This window comes from Cyanistes caeruleus, chromosome 1 (assembly GCF_971803275.1).
Source record: "Cyanistes caeruleus chromosome 1, bCyaCae1.hap1.1, whole genome shotgun sequence".
NCBI classification, from domain to species: Eukaryota; Metazoa; Chordata; class Aves; order Passeriformes; family Paridae; genus Cyanistes; species Cyanistes caeruleus.
This window is the reverse complement of record NC_141701.1, coordinates 122,160,464-122,181,827: the sequence shown is the minus strand read 5'-3', so window position 1 is coordinate 122,181,827 and position 21,364 is coordinate 122,160,464. Positions and strand designations below refer to the sequence as shown.

The 21,364-nt window shown below is 39.4% G+C and overlaps 1 protein-coding gene across 9 annotated transcripts; it reads right to left on the bottom strand.

The window, feature by feature from the left end:
* Nucleotides 1–1,055: 1,055 nt before the first annotated feature.
* Nucleotides 1,056–19,998, bottom strand: TMEM196 (transmembrane protein 196). Of its 9 annotated transcripts, none has more exons than XR_015277400.1 (6): nt 19,646–19,997; nt 8,948–9,026; nt 8,179–8,235; nt 6,199–6,453; nt 4,067–4,318; nt 1,056–1,895 (listed from the first exon to the last, which is right to left on the bottom strand). XR_015277400.1 is itself a non-coding variant. In XM_023920443.2 (5 exons), the coding sequence occupies exons 1-5, from the start codon at nt 19,808–19,810 to the stop codon at nt 1,889–1,891; spliced, it is 558 nt and encodes a 185-aa protein (XP_023776211.1). In that variant the 5' UTR covers nt 19,811–19,992; the 3' UTR covers nt 1,056–1,888. The 9 variants fall into 9 exon arrangements, 3 of the variants coding, with proteins under 3 accessions (XP_023776211.1, XP_023776214.1, XP_023776215.1); XR_015277397.1 differs by having other exon boundaries at nt 4,245–4,318; XR_015277401.1 differs by lacking the exon at nt 4,067–4,318 and having other exon boundaries at nt 19,646–19,998.
* Between the last annotated feature and the right edge of the window lie 1,366 nt (nt 19,999–21,364).

Below are 21,364 nucleotides of genomic sequence, written 5' to 3'. Positions count from 1 at the left end.
ATATGTGGGGAAGATTTATCCCATGCTTCCTGCTGCAAAGAAAGAGGAGTATCAAACAGAAGGGACAATGGCACCTATAAAGAGCACAAACAACCTGTAATGTAGTGAAGGAGACAGTTTAAGGAGAGGTAGTACCTGGAAAGGGAAGCACTTCCTTGAGCACAGTTATTTTGCTATGGCAGTATCTGTATTCTTCATGAACCTGAACAATCTTGGTAACAATTTCTAAGGTATATAATAAATACTAATATATCAGGGCCTCTGAGAAAATTCAAAAGCTCTTTGGGACAGTAAGTAAGTGAAGAGAAACCTTATAAGGTGTTTTTTTTTTTTACTTAAAAGCTTAGCCATCCAACTAATTAGCACAGAGTTTAATTGATGGACTTAAATTGCAGCGAAGATGTTCCCCATGTTGTAATTCGATGGGAAAATCCCTTACAGACTTCAAAAATTCTAAGATAGTTGATTTAAAGAGTATTTTATGCCATATAGATTCACAAAACAATTTAATGTAATTTATAGAGGTTTTTATGGTGTGGTTTGAACATTAATAGGGTTCTATTCATACCTGTCTGGGAATATGGGTATGAATCACCAAATGTTGCCAGTCATCAGTGATGCTCACATCAGAAATTCATGTAGCTGTGCTGTGGGCATTGCTGCAATACTGAAAAGTCATAGACTCGCTGTGTAACATATGAGTGATTTGATATGAATATTTTATATTAATACTATGCTGTAAATGTTCTGTAACAGATGATCTCTTCCATTTTTCATGGCTGTACAAACCACTAGGTACGGCAATAAAGTTTGGGGTCAGTTAAAGCCGCATACCTGCTGCTTTAACATACCCCCAAACGTTATTGTTGGTGTGGAGAATTGCCAGTAACTTCTGACCTTGACCACGACTGTTCAGCCTTCATTTTTCTCCTTTCTGAGCTTGCTTCACTCTTCTAGAAATGTTTCAACATATTGTACTAAGGTGCAAGCATGACAGTTCAGCTTTGCAAGATCTTTCTAACAAGAAAAAAACCCCAAAAGATCTCTCTAAAATCTCTGGTTTAGATTGCATTTTATTTGTCATCTTTTATGAACAAATTACGAAATATACTTCATTCACAAATTGGAAATATTTACAATTTCTTTACAACAAGGCATTATTGAGGTTTTGAGTTATGGCATTCTTAGAGCATTCTGTCTTTCAAAACAAAGACATCGGTGGTGTTTTCAGCAAACTGTTCATTTACACTCTGGATGTGAAATGGGAGCTTTTTGGAAGATTTGGAGATTTTGCACTCCCTTTTGATATGATCTACTGGGAAAACTGAGGCAGGATACATTCAAAATGTGAGGAGGGGGACTGTGCAGATGTGTTGCTGTACCATGCCATGATCTGAAGCCATCATATTACACCAGATGCTGCTAAGTGGAGAGGAGAAAAATATTCTCCTGAGCCATTCTTCCTCTGCCTTCTCCTTTGAGTGAGCTAAATGCAGTTCTGTTTATTTTCTTTTCTGATTTTTGAGTCTTCATGAGAATAAGAGTCTTGCAAAGTCTATTTCAAATACTATCACAATTCAGAAAGATTATTCAGACAAAAAACTGAAAGAGAGTAGCCAGGAAGTGAATAAATATTGTATATCCGCAAAATGTTTAGGAGACAAATTTTGAACATGGTTCTAAAAGGGAATTGCAACTGTGCTGGTCTGCAGTTGTGACATTTGAGCCATAAAAAGCTAAGATAGTTTCATTTTCTTAATTTCTTGGAGTCTATTTTTTTTCCTGAAGAAAATTCTAAAACCACTTCCTTCCATGGAACTTTTAAAAATTTCTTAATATACACTTCCATTATAAATCAGATGTGGGCCACCATTGCTTAGGTTGTCTGTCATTTCCTAGAAAAAGAATAGAAAACATTACTTAAAATTAAAATTAGAATTATTGTAAGGTTTTCAAAATTCAGTTATCTAAGGTTGTGATGAAATTCGAACAAAGTCTGAATTTCAAACAATCAGAAATACTTCAGATTTTTATTTAACTTGATAAACCTCATTATATAAAAAAAAACAAAAACAAAAAACAACATTTTTTTCCTATAGAAATTAGGTACAATTTGAAATTTGAAAGCTGATAGACTCATTGGTAGTGATTGAGGTGGACATTACACTCAGACCACATATACAGCATTGATGGCATCTGTACAAGTCTGTGATGTTGTCCTTTGAAATTGCACCAACTCAAGCTTGTGTGCTGATCTACAGAAGAACGAAATGGCACTTAAGTCTCTGTTTCCATTCAAATCTGTATCTGTTCTGACATGCTACAAACAGATGCCATTCAATGCTTGCTGATATAGACATTTGGGAAGTAGATCTAGATCCAAACAGGATCTAAGGGTTTTAACTGCTTGTTTTCCCTTGGGATGGGACTGATTTTAGTTTTCCCTTCATATACCAGTTTACAACTTTTAGCAGTTTGGGGATTGCTTCTCCAGTGGCAGGTGAGTCATCCCAGAGCAAGCTGACCGGCTCATGAGTCAGAATCCTAAAGCACCTAAACCAAGATTTGTTCTGAGATAGATTTTCTAATTCTCAAATTGAAATCCAAACAATACCCCCTTAGCAGCTGTCTAAGCATAGAGATGGTGACATTAATTAAACAGTTCCCTGATCTTCAAGGCTGCAAAACCACATTGAGTTTATGGTTGGAATTACCTTATTCTGAGCAATCCCAGGCCTATTTAATACCAGATTGAAACTGGATGAAGAAATAAGTGATCTGCTACTTATGTCCAATGACAGAGAACATTCAGCTATGGCAAGAGGAATGGGTACAGGTAAATATGCAGCTTGGAGTATTTCTAAAATTCAGGTAGATGAAGTGGAGGTGCCAGTGTCAGAATCGTTCTAAAATAGCTGCATGATGACCAGAGGATCTTCTCTACATTGAAAGATTAAATTCACCTCTTCTTCCTCCTAGCTACACTTGGAGAAAATGTGGAATAAAAGGGATTTATTTGTCCCCCTCTCTGTGGAAGCTTCTGTAAAAAAAGTGAAGCAACATTCATTGGGCTAGACAGAGAAAGAGAGAGAAAAAGACAGAAAGAAAGAGCCGAACTCTATAGCATAGTAGCTGAGATTTGTGGTAAAGAGAAGAAAATTATATGACCTGGTCTTTATTACTATCTTACTCTGTCTCTCTCTTCTTTGAATCCACAGCATTTGGCAAGAAGAGACCAAAACTCAGAGTAACATAAAGCTAAAAAGCACTGATGCCTCCTTTTTTAGGTTTTACCAGCTACATTTTAAAGCTGGATCTTAATCGCAGGACTTAATTCTTCCCTTCACAGTTTTTAAAAGAAGGGATGTTCTAGTCTTCTCTACAATGTAAGCTTAAGCTCATCAAACAAAGTAGCATTACCAATTAATACTCCTGAATCAAGCATAAGCTTCAGAGAAAATCAGGTGTGAAACTAATTTTGAGTATTTTCTACCACTCAGGTCTCCATTGGCAGATGATGGTGTTGAATATTTTGGTATTGTATTTGATATTTGGTATTTGACCTTATTCTCCTCATATATTGAAGAGGAATGTGCATGCCTAACACTAGACTATGGATCCCAGTTTGGGGGTTGTCTGGCACTATCATTTGCTTATTTGTGGGTGCCTAAAGCCTTTGTTGGATCTACACAGAAGATATCTGTCAGCTGGGGAAGACACCAAGAATACCAAAGCCATTTCATAGTAACTATCAGTCAGCCATAATTTGATAGTAATGATCTGTCAGAAGGCTACTCATGAGCTTCCTTTTGTCAGCTTCATCACTTGAATTGTCTGCAGACATCAGCTATTAGAATATCACCATAGTTTCAGAAAATATCAAACCCCATTTATTTTCCCCAATATTTCTACTTAAAAGAAAAAGTTAATTTTTAAAAAAAGTTGTTGAATTCAGGGAATGAAGGAGCACACAGATTAGAAGCAGAGTGAATCAATGGTGGCTACATCCAAATAAGAGTATTTGGATGCCTGTAACTAGGGTGAACATTTTAAATACTCAACTTACTTCCAGATTGCAGCGTTCACCACGTAGAGTTATGTCACTACCTGGAAGCACCATTCCTGCCTCAGAGTGACATCACAGCATCAGCCAACTTTGATTAGCTGAAACTATGACTTCCTCGTAGAGGTGGCCCTTCCTGAAGTGACATAACAACATGGTCGCTCCCTAGTGTTCAGCGTACCTTGGAGGTAACTCTGGTGTCGGGGGAATCACCGGACAGCTGGGCAGGTCGGTTATTTCAATACCCCTCAATCTCTAATATAAATATAACAATTATACAATAAATATAGCACAAACAAATGCACATGCAGTACATGTCTACATTACTGTATATCAGTATAAATATACAATATAGTCTTATATATAAAACACTTCTTAGCTATTTTCTAAATTAGGGTCTAATTTAATATAAGTTTTTAGCTAGATTTTGTTGTCGTTTAGGGGCATGCCATGAGCTAGTGTACTCAAGCTGCCATCAGCAGGCAGTGTAGGGGTCTAAGTCCCAAGCCAGGCCATGTGTACATGCATACTTGGCTCCACAGCAGACATGCCAAAGTCTGCCATCAGTGGGGCACAACCCAGATCTGCTGAGTGTGTGCAATAAGATTGCTTTGCACGTACACTGTGGCCCTTCACCCAAGATAAGTGGACACCTGGCAAGTCCTTGCTGCTACGTGGCAAAAAGCTCAGTAGCTCAACAGGGCAGGAAGGTAGGCAGTGAACAACTGTTACACATGGTCATCCTCACCCCAAATTGATAGGGTTGGCGGCTTTTTTTTTTATTTTGAAAGGTTTTTTTCTTTCCAAGCTGTTTCTTCTTCCTTTCCCTCTCCTTTTTTTCCCATCTTTGTCCTTGTTGAGGCAAGAGTTTCTCTGAAAGTCAATATCTAGCCTTTCATCAGCAAGACCATCATACTTGCCTAATAGCTCATAAGAATTCTTCATTTTAAAATGAGATGGAGAAATGTATCTCATCTGTTGATTTTATCACCCTGCTTTATGCTGTAACCGCTACTATTTAACTTTTTAAAACCTTTTTAAAACATCATCTTTTTAATATGTTTCAAACATCCTCTTTTCAGAACAGATTTCAAACATCATCTAAGATTAATTCAGTTTATAATTCTACTTGGAGTCTCATCTCAGTTAAGAAACCAAAGAATAGTGATGCTATATCATGTTTTTTCAGGGAACCTGAAAACAATTCTACAATCTGAGTGAACTAATCCTTACTCTGCTCTTCAGAGGTTTCAGTAGACAACAGACTCTTGAACTTAACAGTAATGCAAACTTGCATGTGGAGGTTTAGGTGGGCAGTCCACTTGACTTCTGTTCTTTTTTCTGCTAATTTCTCAAATGAAAGGCATTGGATAGATACTGAGTCCAAATGCAAAACACAGGGTTACAGTGAACATTTAACTACTCAAATATTATTCATATCTGTTAAGTCAAGGAGGTAATTTTAAGAATTCCATTCCATTAATTGTTTTGGTCCTATGGGCTCAGCTTTGGGAGCTTCAGTTTCAGCACCTAATTATGTTCCTATACACCTTCTTTTAACAGGCTTCCTGTTAATACAGAAAGGAAGTAAATTCCCAGTGCTGCAAATGAGACCGGTTTCATTTGGGCATCTAAATATGCCCTTAAATACTTAGGTTAAGTCACCTACATTTGTGAACTGTGGCTTTTATATTTAAATAACCTAATTTATAAGCTGAGTACTTGGGAGAGGAAGAAATTGATTAAATCCTGGAAGCATGCAATGATGTGGTTACAGAAAGCTTTCTGTGCTTTTTTCACAGTACAATACATGACAATTCATATTAATAAGGTTTCCAATTATTTAGGAAGTGCTATATTTAGCAGCTAAGCCCCTGAATAGCTATACAATGGAATTATGTTGAAAATGGATGTACATCATTGAAATGGATGTACTGCAAATATACAGTACCTAAAAATAGCGCCATATAATGCAACATAATAAAGCTTACACAGAATGGCAGCATTTCATTTTCCAGAAGCTCTTTCTCATATAAAACTGAAAACTGAACGCATGTCTTGCCAATTATAAACATTAACACATACAGTAACATTTCAGGAGAAGCAGAACAAATAAGGGAGGACACACAACTCACTTTTTCTGCCATTTCATGGGAGTGATGCAATGAATGTTCCCTTTCTGAGAACATTCGCCTTTGTTCATAGCTGGCTAGCCGACAAGTGAGCCATGAAGAAAGGGTGCAACCACCAATTCCAATGCATGCAAGAGACATGGAGGCAAGATGCAAAGAATAGAGAGCAGATGACTTCTTTGTCAGGGCACGAAGAAATTGAAAATTTAAGATTCCTCCTATTAGTCCACAGATGCAACAGGCAGAAAAAAGTATCATCTGTCAGGAGAAACAAGAGAGGTTATGTCACAGTAACATTTTTCAGAGATGGATTAATGCATATAAAATATGAGATAACTATAGTTAAATTCTTTGATAGCATCACTGGCTGCAAAACACTGCACAGACACTTGTTTTTAACTCTTAGCTCCCACATTGCTCCAAGGGAATATATTACTTTCTGGTATACAAGAGTTAAGATTGATGTTGCGTGTATAAAAAAGTTAGGCAAAATGAGATAAAGTTAAAACCTATTCAGTGGAAGGACTGCTAGAACACAAAACTGATTTCCAGCTGTTCATGCAAAGCAGTGACATGACAGAATGTGTTGTAATTTTCTATTGTGCAGTTTATCACCCTGCCTCAGGAGTGAATGCCTCATGTATTTGTAGTGAATCTCTCTTGCTTTGTGTGCATTCTGACTTTGCCTCCTGCTCAGTTATAATTTATTCAGTCAGTTAGCAGATTGGAGGATTTCTGAGGCTTTTTTGGGGTCTTTGAAAGTGTTCAAGGTGAATGTGCAGGTCAAAGAAGCAAAAGAAACAACAAAGAAATCTGTGATGCTGCTTTACAGAAGGTCAGTTTGGTGACTGGATGGTTGATTGGTTGGTTTGGTTGATTTTAACTTGACTAAAATGTTCCTGGGAATTTCAGAAAGCTGTGAAACAGGCTGCAATCAATGAGACATTTTAAAAGACCTCCTATTGCTTTTAATCGCAAAGATGTTACTGTTTCAGGATGTGCATTAATCTCCAATGATTCAGGAGCAAAAGACCTTATTATGGAGACAAATGATTGTATTATTCACTTCCCTTGACACTGCTGACCTGTCAGATGATGATCTAGATGGGCCTTTAATGTTTCTCAATATGGCTTTTTATATGTACTTATCTACTGTGGTAGCAAAAATTTAAGGAGCCTTACAGACTACTTCTATAGACAGTTGGGATGAGAATTTCATCAGTAATGTGACATTGAGGATGTATATTGCAGTCCATTGGAAAGTGACTATTCCATGAGACCTCTGGAACAGATGGCTTTTAAAAAACTGGCTATGGCATACATGTTTTAAGAAATGGGACTGCAATTTTAACAGAGTTTAGGGTAAGTCATTGATATTAAAAAATAATTGGAGAGAACTTTTGATTCTCATCACACTTACGCTTTTTTTATGTGACTTCCATCTGCATGTGGCAGAATAATCAAGCTGACAGAAAATTAGGACTGGCATTATCACTTACAGTAAGATCATGTCTTTAACATAGTTCTGCTGTGACTTGTTGAGTAACAACACCATTTTGCTGCAGTGAGAAAATGACTGTACCTGAAGAGACATCCCTTTAAAACCTACATACACGTGTTTCAGGTTGCTAAACAAACTAAACACTGAGTTGGCAACCCGGTGTTGGTTTTTGAAGGAGAGAAGGTACAGTCCAGTGATATTACTGAGAAACATTTATTGACTTGACATAAATCTATGTCAAGTGATTTCCAATCAAAGTTTATCCAGATACGGGTAAATAGGGATGTGTGGCTTAAATAGCATGACCTTGTTTTTTATGACTATTCCAAAATGTTGATGGCTTTTTTTAGATTGCAGACTTGTAATTTTTCTAATTGTTTATCAAAAACCCTCGGATGCAGGAAACCCCCAGTAAAGAATTCAAATTAGATAAGTAAGCTTTTCAAATACATATGTGTTATGGATGCAGAAGAAAAACTTACAACAAGTCCAGATTTTTTTTTGGCGCACAATATTCCACATACGCCGCAAAGCAGGAACTGCAAAAAAACAAGAAACCAAACAATTATTTCATCATTTGAGGGATGAAGTTCAAATCCCTCTGTGTTGCTGTGGTGGTGACCACAGTTTTGGCATTGGTTACAATTGGCAGTATTTTTGTCACAAACCTTACGTTTCAGGAAGTTGTAACTCAACCATAAACACTCTTATTACATAAGAAACTGGAATGAGAAGTCCGAGTAACCATGATAACTCATGAGAAAAGAAAGCAAATCTGAATTTTAAGCTGCTTAGATAAACAAGTTGGAAAAAACATCCCCAGTGTTGCAAGCATAAAAATGTCTTTTTACTGTTTTTCTCTCAGAAAAGTTCAGCAAGGTACAAGTCAGTGATCCAAATCATTTACTTCTAAGGATAGCATAGGGACTTAATGCCCTGATCCTACCATCTGAACCACTGAAGGATCACATATGGACCCTTGTCTTCAAGACAGTGGAAGTCTGGGCGAGAATATAATTCAGTCATGTCTGTGGGTGCAGGTGTAAATATGAGTACATCTGTTGGTGTCACTACTCTGGTCATGCAGAAAGATCTGTTTCAGACTCTTGATAGCCCAGTTCGCAAGAGAGAGCGTGAAAGTATCTGTACTTTTTTTTTTAATGTCATTCTCTCACACAAACTGATCTGCTAATTGTAGCATCAAGCATCAGGAAAAAAAAAAAAAAATACCAAAACTAAAAAAGTGCCTACCAGCTGATAAAAATAGATGATAATGCTTAAAAGTGACCTCTGACAAAGACCAGTGATGTCCTCTGATGTCTTTTTCCTCCTACAGAAAAGTTTAACAAGGAAAACAATGAATAGTCCCCAGGGGAGTAGGAGCTACAGTAGTGTATGAAAGCAATAAGGCCTTCTCCAGGTGTTAGCAATACTGTCAAAAGATTTACTTGATACCTCATAAACTCCTTTATTAAGAAATCTATGCTACTTATTTTCAATAAAGCTAACCCTACTCCCCCATTGGGAAGTAATTTTACAGTTTGCAAACACTATTTTTCCACACCATTTTTGCATTGAGATAGTATTTCTAGCAAAAGGCTCTGTTTGACTCTGATTTAGAATTAAATCACATAAAAGATCTGGCTGTTACATAAGAAATTAAAAAAACCCAAACAAACCAAAAACCTAAGAGTTTCTATAAGGGTCTGTATAATATATTGCAGGTACTTCTTATGCACTCTAAAATATTGCAGCTTCACTATTTCAGTTGAGGAGTTGCTTTAACTCATAGTTTATATCCCTCTAACTAAAGTAGTTCATGTGTATAGCTAAGTATAAACCCTGAGGTATCGCTTTACTCTTAGACTCATGAAAACAGTTCCCCATAAAGAATGTAGATATTTACCTTTACACTAAGCATGGGATGTGAATTTAGTACCAATCTGATGATGGAGAGGGCTGGGTCATGTGGATATGGTACTGAATGGCTCAGGACATACCAGAACACACAACTGGGAACTGCTGCTAGAACCCACTGACTGGAATAACAAAAAACCAAAACAAATCACATGGGGAAATGCCCCCTCTGCAACCTTCCCACAGACAAAGAAGATTTCAGCTCATCACATCTGCTTCATAAGTGTTCACTCAGGCTTTCTGTGAAGGTTTGGGGTTTCATTTCCAGTCTTGCCATTGCAGATTGCCTTCAACTGAAGGCATGCTTCAGATTTTCACATGTCGTGTTTTGTATTTCTCAAAATGCAGAAACCTCAAATTAAATTTGTTGAAGGCATCTTTGTAATTAAGTTCTATTCAGTCAGACTTGATAAAGTGGATTAATAATATATTTCCTCTCTGTGGTGATTGAATAGAATTGAAAGGAAATTTTTGTATATAGGAAAATTATTTAGTGTTGGAAGAGATCATCATAGATTGTTTTAACTTGTTAACTAGTTTAAAAAATTGTGGGTTTGATAATTTACCTTCAAAGCTGAAAGAGAATGTCACCCATTTTTTCAGGAATGCTTTAATTCTGCTCCACTTTGAGTCAATGAAGCTAATCTGTGAGCCCTAAAGTACCAGTTTCTCAAAACAAGGGGTGACTGTTCCATCTAAAGTATCTGACTACCTGGAGTAAAGATCTGGGTGCAGCTGTTAGATGTACACAAAGTTGGGAATGGTACTAAACTAGGAGATACCATGGACTCAGTTAAGTGCAGAGAGGCCTTACAGAGAAATGTGAATAGACCTGAGAGCTGAGCAATCACCAACCACATGAAATTTAACAAGAGCAAGTGCCATATTCTGCACCTAGGAGCGTGTAATCCTGATTATACATAAATATTGGGGTCAAGAGTTTGGAAAGCAGCCACAGGAAAGAGATCTGGGTGTCTGGCTTGATGACAAACTGAATGTGAGTTGTCCTGCTCTATTCTGCTCTGGTGCAGCTCCTTCTTGAGCACTGTGTGCTGAGTTGGAAGCCACAGTATCAGGAAAGCATCAAACTATTAGAGTGTGCCCAGAGGAGGATGACCAAGATGGTGAAAGGCCTCAAGGGCAAGACTTACGAGGAGCAGCTGAGGTCACTTGGTTTGATCAGATTGAAGAAGAGAAGGCTGGAGGGTTCTACATAGACTCTACGTAGACTTTACATAGTCTACACCTTTCTCAAGGCAGGCAGCAGAGGGAGGGGTGCTGATCTCTGATGATCAATGATAGGATACAAGAAATGGAGTGAAGTTTAATCAGAGGAAGGTTCTTAACTGAGAGGGTGCTCAGTCACTGGAATGGGCTCCCCAGGAAAGGGGTCACATAGCACCAGGTCTGTCAGAGGACAAGGAGCACTCTGGGTGCTACTATTAGTTATATGATTGATTTAGTGTTAGGTAGTCCTGAGAGGAGCATGGGGTTGATGATCTTTATGGTCCCTTACTACTTGAGAAATTCTACAATTTAATGATAATATTGTGTTGTATCATGTATACTCTGTATGTATTTTCTCTCTCTACATATACAGTATTTGTACATACAGGCAAGGAATAACATGTTCCATAGTTAAAGAACTGAAAGAGTTCTGTGTATTCTAACTCAGAGGAACTGGATATTCACGCTTCCTCCACACTCTTCTGTTTAATCTTGAGGTCATGCTGAAGTTTTATAATCCGTATGGCTGTGAGATAAACAAGTTGTGAAACTGAATGCACTCAAGTGCCTGAATATGTTAAAAACCTTGGAAGAAAAGCATTCAGGAAGTAGCAAAGCATTATTGTTATTTAGGCTGAGGGGTTTTTTAAGATGACAGTGTATTGCATTCATTGAGAAAAGATTTGCCCAAAACCCAGTATGGATACTTATTTATGTCAGCTAGCATTTTGCAATTAAAACCAGTGGATGACTTTGAGCCACAGGGTCAGGCAATTATACCTCATGCAAAGCTTTGAAACTTCTGAGCCAAGTTTACCATTCTCTTCTAAAGCTGATTCACTGGAAACAGTGGGAACCTGCTGTATGAATAGAGTTTTAGTAATACCCATGTCTCAGGAACACTGCCTATGTAGAGTTTCTTTAGCTAAGCTTTTCAATGTGGCAACATCTAGAAAGGTTAGGATTTCAGTGGGATATTATGTGATTCACTCTGTTCTCTGCTTTTTGATGGCATAGAGACTTAAGACTTTTTTTTTTTTTTTTTTTTTTTTTTTTAAGTGGTGGTGCTATAGGAATTTCCTGTAAAATTTTAGATATCTCAGTGTTGTGATCAGCATAAGTGAAAAGTGGATCAGAGAAACTACACTAGCTCTTTGTGCCAGAAAAAGGATGCAGTAAAAATCAGATTGAAAGTGTCATTTACTTAGAATCTTCTATTTTATAATATTGCCAACTGGAATACAGCCATCAGGAGCTCTGTTGTCTTGACACTCTCAATTCTTGGCTATCCTGAAAGACTTCATGTCAATATGTCATAACAATAAAACTTGTTTTCTAACTGCTGAGCTACTCTGGACTACAGTTTACCCTTGACTAACTAATACTGTCATGGTGAGGACTTGCACTTTTGTACTTGATCACTGATTATCCTTAATCAATTTTTACCAACCAATCTGATGGACTCTTTAAATGTAGTTATATTTTTTCTAACCATGTATTTCCTAACCATGTAACCTAACTTACCTGAGGTAAGTTAGGCAAACAGACTTATACTGCAAATACAACAAATCAGGAGTGGAAAAGGAATATATCACTAAAGATAAGTTTCTTGTAAAGAATTCTCTGTTGTTGAAGTGTTCACAGCTCATACAGAGAATAAGGCTAAAACATTTCATTAAGGATAAACTAAGCAATAAGCTCTACAAAATGCCCTGGAAGCCAGAGAGGGATGTTTCATTGTTGGACTTACATTTTAATTATTAATCATAATAAAAAAAATTAAAAAAAAATGCTAAAAGACTGAAAGGCTCACTTAAAAACCTACATAGATCACAAATTACACTCATACCCTATTGATTATAGGGTTACTTTTGGTTCCAGACTTATTCATACCTGCTGTACATACATGATTTTTTCAAGACTAGAAGAGAAGTCATGTATTGAAACTCTTGGCTCAAGTCCAGAGAAGGGCCAGGAAATTGGTTAGAGGGCAGGAGCACCTCCTCTAAGAAGGTAGGTGGAGAAAGTCTGGGCTGTTCAGCCTGGAAGAAGAGAAGGTTCAGAGATTCACAGATTGACAGAATATTCTGAGACTGAAGGGAGATCATTGGGTTTGCAAGGAGACCTTGTAGCAACCTTCCAATATCTAGGAAGCTGGAGAGGGACTCTTCATCAGGAACTGTAGTTACAGGACAAGGAGTAAAGAGGTGTCTGGAAGAGGGGAAATTTAGACTAGATCTCAGGAAGAGATTCCTTACTGGGAGGGTGATGAGGCATTGGAACAGCTTGCCCAGAGAGGCTGTGGATGAACAAACCCTGGCAATGTTCAAGGCTAGGTTATAAAAGGCCTTAAGCAACCTGGTCTAGTAGAAGGTGTTCCTGCCTATGGCAGGGACAGTTTGGACTAGATAGATGATCTTTAAGATCCCTTCTAATCCTTATAGTATGATTCTTTGATTCTTTGAGTTTATGAGAATGTATCATCAAGCAATACACAGGGGCACAACCCTTCCTGAGTGAATGAAAAAATCCAAAGAAAGATACTACAAAGCAAAAAAGCTACTTAGAGACTGAGTATTTGAGTCTCAGTATATGAGTATAGAGATTGAGTGCCTCAATCGCAGTTTCAGTGATGATTCACCATGGACACACCAAAGTCAGAATCACTATGAAAGCACCAGTGTGATTGCAAAGTGATGCAATAGTTTCTGTTTGTCTGTGGAGTTTTTGGCATTTCCACTGCAGCTGTACCTGATAATGTTCCATATGCATATTGGAAAATGTCTCTTTTTGTCTGTTGAACTTTGGAAAAGAACCTCAGAGACCTCCCAGAAAAGGGAAATGTTTATTTTGAGAGTGCTTTAATTTACTTTATGTTGAATATTGCCTTGAAACAAAACCTCAGATCCAAAACCCCATACATTTTGGTAAGAAGGCTAAAATCTCAAATTATATTCAAGTTCTGTGGTTTGGATCCATCCCTATTTCATATTTTCTGGAACAAAAGGCTTGGCTTCTTTCATTTCATTCTGGAAAATGTGTACTTTGTCCCTGGTATTCTGAAAAAAAATCCAGTTTTAGTTAATCTGCAGGAAGCCAAAGATTTGTTTCTTTCCACCATGCAGAAGAAAAGGGGCTATTTTTATTTTACATCTTGAAGCTAAGAAACCGTTCTGTCTTATGTTTTGAAAAGGCAAAAGCAATGGTGAGTGTAATTCCCTTGAAAAAAATGAAAACTGCATATAGAAAAATTTCCTGGACACAGGCTGAACAAAATAGTAGAGCAAACCTGTTGAATACAAGGACGGCTTGATCCCTAGTCATTCTTCATGACAAAAAAGACAGCTGAATTGTATACATTGCATGGAAAGTCCTCTATGGGTCACCCATATGTATCTGATGAAACAGAGGAACAGAAATTATTCCAAAATGGAATATAACACTGTGAAAACACAAGTGTATCATACCTATTCAAATGACACTCTACTTGGAAGACTAAACCATCAAGACAGAACTAACAGCTTCACTTTATCTACCCTTGTCAGGTAATAAAGCTGCATAAGCATGTGACTTCCAGGACAATAAGCAGGAATTTGAAATTAGTAACGTGAAGAAAGAAAGATTCTATTTAAAAATGTTGTTTCAACTCCATCCAAATGAGAAAAAAGCTGTAATCCCTAATGGATGAACTAGGCAGAAATCTCTAATTGTAACTCTCATTCAAAGCAGTATTTCAGAACAAGGATTCAATTTTATTAGCACAGACATAAAGGGCACAGATTCTACTCATGAACACAAAGACATCAAACTAAATAAAAGTTACACTAAGCAAGAAGATCAAGCCTAGGTATGAGGTTTGCCTGTTACCTCCACAGAGAAACACAATAATCTCTTGAAAAAGGGAGATGGAAACATCTAATGATGTTTCTGTCCCATGCACGTGATTGTGGGGACAGAAATGTCTAGTTGGCTGAAAGGCATCCAGAAACAGAACCAGAAGCAACAGCAGTGCCAAAACCCAACCCTGTGTCCCATCAAATGCTGAGAGGGGAGGCTCTGTTATAACTGAGGCAAAACTAGTGTTAAATCGTGTCTAATCTGAGCCAATACCCCATCTGGCAGTGTGCTATTGCCTCTTATCAGATCAGGTTCTGCTACACTTCTCACTGATTCAAGCCATATGCAAGCAGTTTAAATTCCATCCCAGTCCCTATGATTAGTGTTTCCACTCATCTGGTTGTAGACCTACAGAGGTGCTTTAAAAATGCAGGTGAATTAAAGTCTCATTGTAGTAAAACATTTAAGCATATGCATAAGTCAGTCTATATTCAACAGATCCTCGAAATACAATCCAGGAACTAGATGGAGCATCTTCCAGCTTGGTTTGTGCCTCTGGAGTCTCCAAATAATAAACAAAACCTACTGAAAGACCTCAGCTGAATTGTCAGTGAATTGTCCTGGCTCCATGCAAGGCAAGTAGCTTCCACCCTTGGTACGTCCTTCCCCTCTCTAGGTACAGAACTCTTTCCAGCTTCTACTGAGCTCACTGAAAGTCCTGTGATTCATTTCATCACGAGCAGGAGCCAGACAGAAATATGGTCAGTTTGATGAAAATGCAATGCATATGTTAAAATAAAGTAGGATCACATCTGCATTTTGTTGCATGCTAAACAATAATATGATTTTTTTAGTGCTGTTTTTGAAAAAAAAAAAATAGTTTGACTGTTCTTTCCAAACTAAACTTGGCAACAGTTAAATCTAGATGTAAAATTTAGTGGTTTAAAATTTTAGGCCACCAACAGTCTAATTTAACAGTCTAAAAAGTTTTTCTTGCTCTGGGAAAGTCCATGCAGACTGATGTTTTATCTTTTCCTTCAAATATTGGATAAAAAAACATAAAGTAATTTAAATCTAATATTTCAAGTGCCAACTTGGAACGAATTTCTGTAGCCAAATGCAGATTTTTAATGGGCAGGCAGACTTCCATCGCGATAAAATCACAGATCATGGAAACAATAATTCTGCCTCTATGTACAGACAGGCAAACAGACCACTACAGAAAGTGCATATCTCTCAAATACATTCAGATATTTGCTTTATAAGGGAGGAAATGATTACTCTTGGGGGCATAGCCATAAGTGAATCATCGGGTATCTCTCTCGCATATGAAGATAGATGGCATATTTGTCTAAAGATGTGGCTTTCGTATCCCATTCTCTCTCTCTGTGAAAGAGACTCATTTACAGCAAGGATTTATTCACCACTGCAGAATAAATGAGGATTATAGCCATACACATGTATGTGTGTGTGTGTGACTATCTATTCACTGCTCATAGTGATAGTGATGAAACCACTACGTTCTAAATATAGAGAACTATGTCACCATAAAAAAAAATAAAATAAAAAAAAATAAAATCTGTGAATACTTTTTGGCTGATTGTCTTTTGACTTTTGTTGTTTGTGCAAAAGCCTTTGCTATGGATGCTGTCATTCTTACTACGTTATTGTTAGTGGTTCAGTGTTCTCATTGGTTGAATTATTCTATAGCATGTCATATAACTGAATTGGAATGGTGGATTTCAGAAATATCTCTCAGTTTCTGGGAAACAAAGAAATCTGGGAGACACTGATAACAGCTTGTAGAATAGTTTATCCCAATACAAACATAACAAACAGAAATAAAATTCAGAAATCAACAACATGTGCACTTTAGGGTATTTGGAACTGTTTTTATTGTGGGTTTGGGGTTTTTTTTAGCATTTTTTTGCAATTTAACAGCCATGGCTTATTTTAAAAAGAACAGATTGGTGATGATGTAAACTGGATAGTTGTCTCCACATGCTCCAGACAATTTGAGAAGATAGTCACACCTTCAGTTGTTTTCTTATGGCTACTTTTTAAACAACTGGTACTATTTTAATCCAATTCAACTCCAATGAGAACAACAGATTTGAGACTTATTTTTTCCCATTTTTATGTAATTTTGATGCAGGCATTATCTATGCTTTCAATTTCTTCATTCTGGTGTACTCTACTTTCCCTGGCTTGCTTATGCATTGTGCAGGGCATGCAATGATCATGTACTTCAGCCCATGCTTAACTTCACTTGTATCCATAGTGCTGTGGATGGAATTCACGTGGTTAAAATGAAGTGTGTTAGTAAATCATCTGTCTGAATGAAGGCAGTGAACAATAAGAACAACTCTTTTAATAGAAAAGCTAACGTTTGTCAAGTGCAAAGTATCATAGGGAGGCAAGTATAGAAGATAGACTGTGCATGATTTTTAAGATGCCCAAATTTTAGGAATTCAGGTTAAGGTTTCCATGGTGATGCTATCTTCATCTACTTCCTTATGAACTTGGGTCTCTGCTGAGTTCCACCCACATAAAGGGATAGAACAGGGTCAAAGGTTTTCTGTGCATTTCCAAGTAAATTGCAACAGGAAGAATGACACTGTTCAACTTAAGTGTTTTGTATTTTAACATGTCAAATAATTAATTTTTCTTTAATGTCCCCTTCTTTTCCTTAGTGTTCACTTCTCAGAGGAAAACCATGATTCAAGAATGTGAATTGGAAAAAAATAACATATTTTATGCATGACATCCTTTAAGACAGGCAACACAAGATCAGTGTAAGCTACAGTGAGCAGAAAGGAGGCTTATGCCACTTCTGCAGCAGGACAAACAAACCTTTGTCCAATTGTTTGAATTTGAAACTAGTTACTCATGGCCCTAAGCCATGGAGAGAACAGTAAGTCTCCCTGGAAAACAGTACATTTCTGGCCCCTTTCTTGGCCTGCCTGCCTCACCTGCTAGTGCCTTAGTTAGAAGAATGCAACCTAACAGTTTGGACTGCTGGAGTAGTAGAGAGTGGTATAATGGTGACAATTTAGACCACAGATCTTTAATTCAAGGAAAAGCAAGTCAGCCTTTAGAAACATGTCACCCCACTCTGCACATCACTTTGATTTTCTCATTTCCTCTTCTACATGAAGCATAAGCTTCTTGCTTCCACTTTGCATTTTCTTTGAGGCCTCTTTCTGCCTCTCCAACCTGCAGTTTTTGCTCAGTTCCCAGCACTGGATGTCAGCCTCTGCTGGCTCTGGTTGTCAGCATCTTTTGCCCACTTGTTACATTTGCAAACAAGTCCCTTTGGTTTACCTTCCATGCCTCTGCAGTCACACATGAGAATAATTTCCTATACACATCTGCAAAACCTCTTCACTCTCCTCTGTCTTATTCCTCTCTAAAACTCCACCTATGAACAGTTCTAAATAAGCCAGACTGCTGATGCAACCACCTGTTATACCACTCAGTTTCAGTTTGTTTTTCCTTCATGCTCACACTCTTTTACATTGTATCTGTCTTTTACTACGATTACAATGTCCTTGGAAGCCAACATCCAATCTAATAGAATCTTCATCTATGCCTAGTACAAACTCTGCAGTAGCTGCATAAAATGAATGAGGCAGTTATGCAGGAAATGTGCATCGTCATGTAATGATATCAGCTGTGATAGCATTGTCACAAAATGCAATCACTGCATAAAGTACGGATCTCACTGACTGATCAAAGCTCTTTGACCTCACTGAAACCCAGGAAACTGACCTTTGCCATTAAATCATCAGACAGACACATGGTTTTCAGCAATTTTTTTCTTCATTTACAATGATTGGAAACCTCCCTTTTTGAAGTGATTTTGATGTCATCATTACCTGTTGGCCTGGTAATATCATTTCCTGTCTGATCTAGTCTTCATTTCCATTTCTCACCTACCTGTTCTGCAGTGCAGAATTAAATATGTGTTTATATACTGCCAAAAATATTTATCACTTTTGTCGAGAATTAGTAATTATTGACAGTGGGAATATAACATGCAGCACTTTGTCTGAATGAATATATAAATTAGAGGAGGTTATGCTGGTGAATAATCAAGAGTGTTTTACATTTATCATGTTATCTGAAGCAAAGCAAATAATCCTTTTAGAAATACTGCTGTACAATACAAGCTGGCCAAAACCAGCTTTGGACTTCAAAAATGCCCACTCATGTTTAGACTGAACATTCAACATGAACATTCAACATTTTCCGTTCTTTGTTTCATAAATATAAATAACCATTTGGAGGGAAATTCTTCCCAGAAACATGCATATCTCAAATGAGAAAAATAAACATTTTTGAGAAGTGAGAAATGCTCTGTGATATGAACATGCTACTTCTATTAACCCATTACTGGCTTTTCTTTTGGTACATTTTACAGGAAGCTCAGGGCACCCAGTACACAAGAACATCTTTCTCCTTTTCCTTCCCAATGCCTCTTCCTATTTTTCCTCCAAAAGCTCAGGACTTAGCTAGCATACCCTTGACATTATTTAAAGCACCTTTTGACAGTCTCCTCATCATGGACAGGGCTGTTCATTTTAAGAAGAAAAACTCACAATCAATTTAAAAACCCTAAGCTACGGCCCGGGTTTCACGCGAAACATCGGGCTTTCCCAGGTGTGAGAGGGGGTTCAGAGAAAGTTCAATTGCTCGCAGCAAGACTGAAAAACAGAAAGGAGCGCGAAAGAAGAGGTCTCCCCCCGCCCGACACACACACACACGCACATCTGTCCCCGCCGTGCCTCCCCCTCGCCCACCGCTCTGCACACCGTACCCCAAGCACATCGGAAATGGACCCGGCGCCGTCGGGCAGCATGCACTCGCGGGAGGGAAGGGAAGGGAAGGGAAGGGAGAAGGGGATGCCTTCGCACGGTCTGATCATCACCATAAAGAGTTAAAGAGAGAGTGAAATGGCTAACGTACACACACCCCGCTCCATACCGGAGAAGAGTCTCCCAGCTGAGGTTTATGCTCTGTGAGGACCAGGCTGAAACTGACCGCCCCCACGGCCACGCTGGACACCCCTAACCCTATCTCCAGCACGGAGAGCACCAGGAGGCTCCCGATGATCTGGCTGCTGGTGCACATCCTCCCTCGGTCATCCTTCCTTCCCGATCAGCCGGGGAAACCGCGCATCCTCCTCCTCCTCCTCGGGCGCTCCCGCGGCCCTAAGTCGCCCCCAAACTTTTCTTCCTTCGCCGGCAGCCGGGGCGGAGCGGCGCATCCGCGGCCGGCGGGCGCTACCGAGGCACGGCGGGGCGGCCCCGAGCGCGGCCCCGGGCGCGGCCCCGAGCGCGGCCCCGAGCGCGGCCCCGGGCGCGGCCCCGGGCGCGGCCCCGAGCGCGGCCCCGAGCGCGGCCCCGAGCGCGGCCCCGGGCGCGGCCCCGAGCGCGGCGGAGCTCTCCAAGGTGCCGGGCCGGCGGTGGGTGCGCGGCTCCGCGCTCCTAAGGGCTGCGTCTCCGCCGGGAAAGTCGACCTTGTCCGCTCGCCTCCTGCGCTCTCATTGCAATGACCTCACCGGGATTTTTCCCCCGCTTCTTGTTTCTCTCCCCCTTCTCTTCCAGGGCTGGGGGGCGGGGGGTAGAGGAGCGTGGCGAGCCCAGCCCGGCTATACTTATGTATGAATGCAGACCCAATGCTCGGGCAAGGCGCACGGCAGCCCCGCCCCAGGGCCACAAGGCACGGCACCTTGCCGGTCCTCCCCCGGCGCTCGGCCGCTCGCACACCTCCGCCGTCCCGCCCGTCCGTGCCAGCCGCAGAGACCCCCGAGAGGTCACCCCCCTCCGAGCGCGGGGTCCGCACGCCTCCCTCCTCTCTCCTCCCAGGTGCTGCTGTCAAAATTCAGGAGGAAGCCCGTCTTCTTCTTGTATTAGTTAAAGGGCTGGAGTATGCTGTGTCTCTCCGCTGCAAAACTCTGGTCTTCCGCAAAACCCTAGTGCCAAAACAGGCGATTTCTGTAGCTGTTCCTGTCACTCACAATGGCCTGAACCGTATCCGTCCCAAAACAAATAAGCAATACATCAAAATAGAACAAGAGATTCCGGGCTACTTGAGCCATGCTGGATTGCTTAGTAACAATCTTTATTACTGTGCCTGAGAATCAGAGAACGCTTTGCCACTCTGACTACAGTTCTTCAATCCAGATGTGTTGCACAGCACAGCCGCTCAATCTAGCACCTTGGCTTTCCTAAATATGGATCACCAACGTTTGGATATTTACCTTAAGAGGATGGCAAAAGAACTACATAGACAATTACATCTCCCAAATCTATACCAGGATTCAAAAATATTGGCATCCTGCAGGATTTAATAATTTCCCCAATATACATGCTAATTTTTTATTCTTATATGGAATCTTTAATCAAAAAAATCTGCAATTCTTAACCTGTATATAAATCCTACACTCAGATGTCAGAACCCAGAATGGCAGTCTCGACTTGTCCAGTATTTCATGGTGCAATTTGGTAGCAAGAGTGTAAGATTAGCAAGGTCTTGGCTGAGTATTTTCCTTTGGACATCACAACCTGACCTGTCTTTTGAGAACAGGTATTATATACACTTGAGAAGACTGGATACACCATTGCAGGCCAGATTTTACTTCTCATTTGTAAAGATCTTCAGTACTTATTTGTGGTGAGCGGA